We start from the raw sequence: 4534 nt of genomic DNA, 5'->3' as shown, positions 1-4534 counted from the left end.
AAATATCCAGCTATTAAGAATTTCTTTAAACTCTATAAACATCTACAGAATTTAAAGAAATATGAAATCCTATGTATTATAACTCTCCTACTAATTTCTTTTTGTGTCTCTTTTTAAAATCCAGCCAGGCTAATAATACGACAACTCTAAGAAAGTTGTGATCATACACCTATTGCCTCTCCTGCGCAAGCGGCCTCCTCACATCTGTCGGTAGCACACTAACTACCTCGCCAGTTTCCATCGCCTCCCAGGCAGTTTCCCCAGAGTCAGCTGTTCTCTCCATCAAAATTGATTGGCTCACCCTTGTAAGAAAAACAAGCCAAGTTCAAAAGGTGAGAGATTGCAAAATAAGGTTCCTCTTAATTGAAAAAAAAAAAAAAATAGAAACACATCTTATTAAGGCCACAGGTACTGGGTTTAATTATCGATGTAAAACCTCCGTAGAATGAAATGTGTTAAGAAAGAGCACCAGAAACCAGGAAATCCTCAAGAACCTACTTCTTTTCTCGGACACTAAGGAAAACTAGGTTGTCCACATTAAGATGGGAAAATGTGCAACGCTCCCAGATATGTGGATTTCATGAACTTCTTAAAAACCATTGCAAATGGCTGTTGGAAGGCAAGTGTCTTCACGTAAGGTCATTTTAATTTTTTTAAAAAAGAAATTCGTGATATGATATGAGGCATGCTTCAAAAAACCCGAATTTGGGCAGTGAGAAGTGGTAGAACTACATGTTTATATAATACATGGTCCACAAGATTGAGCTGACAATTATTAAATCTGGGTGACGTATCTATACAGCAGTATCTTATATTACCTGATTTTTAGTTTGATTTCCATTATAATTTTAAAATGTAAAAAGCGGACATTTTGGGGTGGTGCCTGTGGTTCAGTGGCTAAGGCGCTGGCCCCATATACTGAGGGTGGTGGGTTCAAACCTGGCCCCTGCCAAACTGCAACAAAAAAATAGCCCGGCATTTTTAGCCTCCATGTAGTCCCAGTTACTTGGGAGGCTGAGGTAAGAGAATTGTCTAAGCCCAGGAGTTGGAGGTTGCTGTGAGCTATGATACCATATCACTCTACTGAGGTCAATAAAGTGAGACTCTGTCTCTAAAAAAACAAAAGGAAAGAAATAAAGTGGACATTTTTAATATTCCTCTAAGGCATAATCTCAGAGAAAAAGGGCAGTTCTTTAAGTCAAAGCTATAATTCAGCTTGATAAAAGTATTCACTAGATTTCAATAGCAAACAATGAATGCTATTTCATGGACCAACTAGCACCTTTGAAGTATAGTTGTCCTGCCATATCTGTGAGTTCTACATCTGTGGATTCTTTGAACTTCATATGGAAAATACTCGAAGAAAAATAATGGATGGTTGCATCTGTACTGAACAAGTACAGACATTTCCTTGCAATCATTCCCTAAGTAATATAGCATAACAACTATTTATATAGCATGTACGTTGTATGATGTGTTATAAGTAATCTTGAAATGATTCAATTAAAAGTATATGCAGAGGTTATATGCACCTTCAAGGCTACATCACCTAATCGACGGGCATCTGTGGATCTTGGTATCCTCAGGGTACCCTGGAACCACTTTCCATGGTGGTATCTGTGAGATACCAAGGGACTGCACTGCTTTGGGAGATGGTTTGCTGATCTAGCCTAGGGCCTTGAATCAAGGTTGGTAGTACAACTTCATCTAGACAAATGAAAGTTTTTCTATTGCCCAAGAGCAAGAGTATTGGAAAATAGGATGAAGGAACTTCCACTTTCCCTATTAAAGGAAAAAGAGAAAATGACTTCCAAACACAGTATCACAGGGAAAAAAAGGCAAGCTTACCTGGTTTCATCTCCAATGATAGGACAACTTTCATGTCATTGAACCACCCCCTGTGCTCAACACGGCAACAATACAAGCCACCGTCAGCCTCAGTGGCATTCTCTATAGTTAAAGAGACATCCCCTTTCAAAATATGCCCTCTTAGCTTATAACGATTGTGCTTCTGAAAGGTGATACGGGACCCATCAGTCCATACAATTTCATCTGAGCACTTAAATACAGGACACACTCCTCGGCCCCAGCACATGGATGTGACTTCTCCACCAGACACTGCATAGGTGCAAGGTAGTGTGGCAGGCTGACCCACCACTCCGCTCACATGTAGATTAGAAACTGCAGCATCTGCCAAGAAAAGAGAAGAGAAACTGAGAAGGAGACATCCATATTCTCTTTGAAAACTCATTTTACTTTCTCATTTATTTTTAGTTTTTCTTTGTTTTTTAAAGTATGACTTTATCACTTAAATTTTAAATTTTAATATTATAAACACTTTTCCATGTTAGCAAATTTTCATCAATATCATCATTTAATAGATATACTTGTGAATAAGTCAGTATGTTATCCTGTATAATGTTCAAGATATTTTTCAGCTTTCTTGCGGTAAATAACTTTGCAGTCTTTCTGCCTACAGCTTTTCTGCATTTAGTTTTTCTATAAGAACATAAATCTAAGAAAGAAATTCCCAGGATAAAGGTCAGGAAAGTTTTCACTTATTTCATGAATATAGGAGCAAATTGCTCTCCAGAGGACTCAAACCAAATGGCATTCTAGCGATGCATGAGTGTGTGTTTCTCCCTGAATTGGCCAGGTTATCTGCTTGTTATTTATTTTTAAAAAGATAAGACATACACGTGGGTTTAAAAATTAAAGAATCCCCAAAGGGCTTGTGGTGAAAATTCTTCCTCCCAAACCAGCACCCCCGTCTCCTCTTCCAGATACACTGTTGTCAGTAGAAATACACTGTGTTTTTTTAATTCTATTTCACTGAAATTTCAAAATTTTCATTTTCATTATAATTTTAAAACTGCTATTACAAGTGAAATCACCTTTTCACTACTCTTCCCCACTACCACACAAAAAGTGGAGATAATGGGGTTTTTTTTGTTGGCTTGAGGGCAGAAGTGTAATAAACTACAGAAGTCAAATTTTAGGCCTGACACAGAGGCTAATGCCTGTAATCCTAGCACTCTGGGAGGCTGAGGAGGGCAGATGGCTTCAGCTCAGGAGTCTGAGACCAGCCTAAGCCAGAACAAGACTCCATCTTTACTAAAAATAGAAAAACTGAAGCAAGAGGATCACTTAAGCCCAATAGTTTGAGGTTGCTGTGAGCTATGATGCTATAGCACTCTACACAGGGCGACAGAGTGAGATTCTGTCTCAAAAGAAAAAAAAAAAGAAGGGGCAGCGCCTTTGGCTCAAAGGAGTAGAGCGCCAGCCCCATATGCTGGAAGTGGCGGGTTCAAACCCAGCCCCAGCCAAAAACTGCAAAAAAAAAAAAGAAGTCAATTTTAGGAAATGGGTGTATAATACCTCCAGGAAGAGCTGAGACATCTCACGGGCCTTAGAAATAGTCCACAAAAAAGACTAAGCCAGGGTGCCTTCTCATAAGTTGATAGCCCAGCAGCTGAGGAAGGCCCAGTTATCCGGGTGAAACCATAGAGAATCATTAAGTACTAAATTATGCCACTTGAAAAAAAAAACCAAAAAACTATTTTCTGGGAAAGTGGCATAAAAATCCTGCTGCCAAATGAGGTCTAGGTGGCCCTTAAAAGAAATCTGAGATTCCCTAACTACTCATATCCTGGGCTATGAGTTTGAGGAGTGCTCTCAGAAAAGATGCTCATTATAACACACAGAGTATAAGGCATGCTGTGATAATCAGATTACAGAAGTATGTAATAATGAACTCTCCCCTGTAATACCACCCTCCAGAGATTAGCTTTTAAAATCTAGGATATGCCTATTCCAAATTTTGTCCTATCTCACAGAATGTTTTGAATTAAAATATTTATTTTAAAACAAAGAAATTGAACATGGTTTTAAAAAAAAATAATCAAAAAGGACAGAGTCATACAATGAAGGGCTGCCTCTGCCTTCTACCCCGAAGGCTCACTTCCCTCTCCCCAGTCCTCCCCATGGTAATGACACACTCCTATGCATACACCTCTACACTGCTCTTTTTTGTGCAAACACCAAGGGTAGCATGTGACACACTCTTCTGCATCTTCCCTTGTTCACTTTGCCAGGGATTTTGTCATTCACAGCAGGTAAGCAATGTCTGTGGAGTAAAATTTCATCCTAGTTCTTTGCTCACTGATGAACTCATAACCATCTAACAATGTTCCAAGCACATCTTTCTTTCTCTGCCTCCCCACCTACTATCCTTCTACTCCCCCCGCCTCTGAGCTCCTCAGCCCCTCAGCCCCTCTACTCACTTACCTGTTAGAAATAGTATAAGGCTTGAGATGACCAGTCGAGAATGCATTTTGGGGGCAGCCTGAAGGAAAATGAGCAGACAGACTGATTGGTTTTTCCCCTCATCAGATGGTATATAAATAAGTCTCAATTCTCAGCTCTCTACTTCTCTTTTCCCCCCGACTGTGTGAATCACATGAGCCTGCTGTGCTGAAGACAGGAGAAGACCACACACTTCAGGGTTCACCGAGGTCTTCAGAAACAACCTCTA

At 39.7% G+C, this 4534-nt stretch overlaps 1 protein-coding gene across 1 annotated transcript in view; it reads right to left on the bottom strand.

Annotated features, from left to right (window-relative positions):
* The window catches only part of HAVCR1 (hepatitis A virus cellular receptor 1), a 24586-nt gene extending 20253 nt beyond the window's left edge, over positions 1–4333 (bottom strand). The window contains exons 1-2 of the mRNA XM_023516702.1: positions 4288–4333; positions 1849–2190 (exon numbers count right to left, since the gene is read on the bottom strand). Of these exons, the coding sequence (XP_023372470.1) occupies positions 1849–2190; positions 4288–4333 (388 nt within the window). The remainder of the gene's footprint in view (positions 1–1848; positions 2191–4287) is intronic.
* Positions 4334–4534: the final 201 nt, after the last annotated feature.

This window comes from Otolemur garnettii, unplaced genomic scaffold, assembly GCF_000181295.1.
Source record: "Otolemur garnettii isolate 467f Iridium unplaced genomic scaffold, OtoGar3 scaffold00003, whole genome shotgun sequence".
NCBI lineage: Eukaryota > Metazoa > Chordata > Mammalia > Primates > Galagidae > Otolemur > Otolemur garnettii.
Note: the sequence above shows the minus strand (reverse complement) of the source record. Positions and strands in the feature narration are given on the sequence as shown.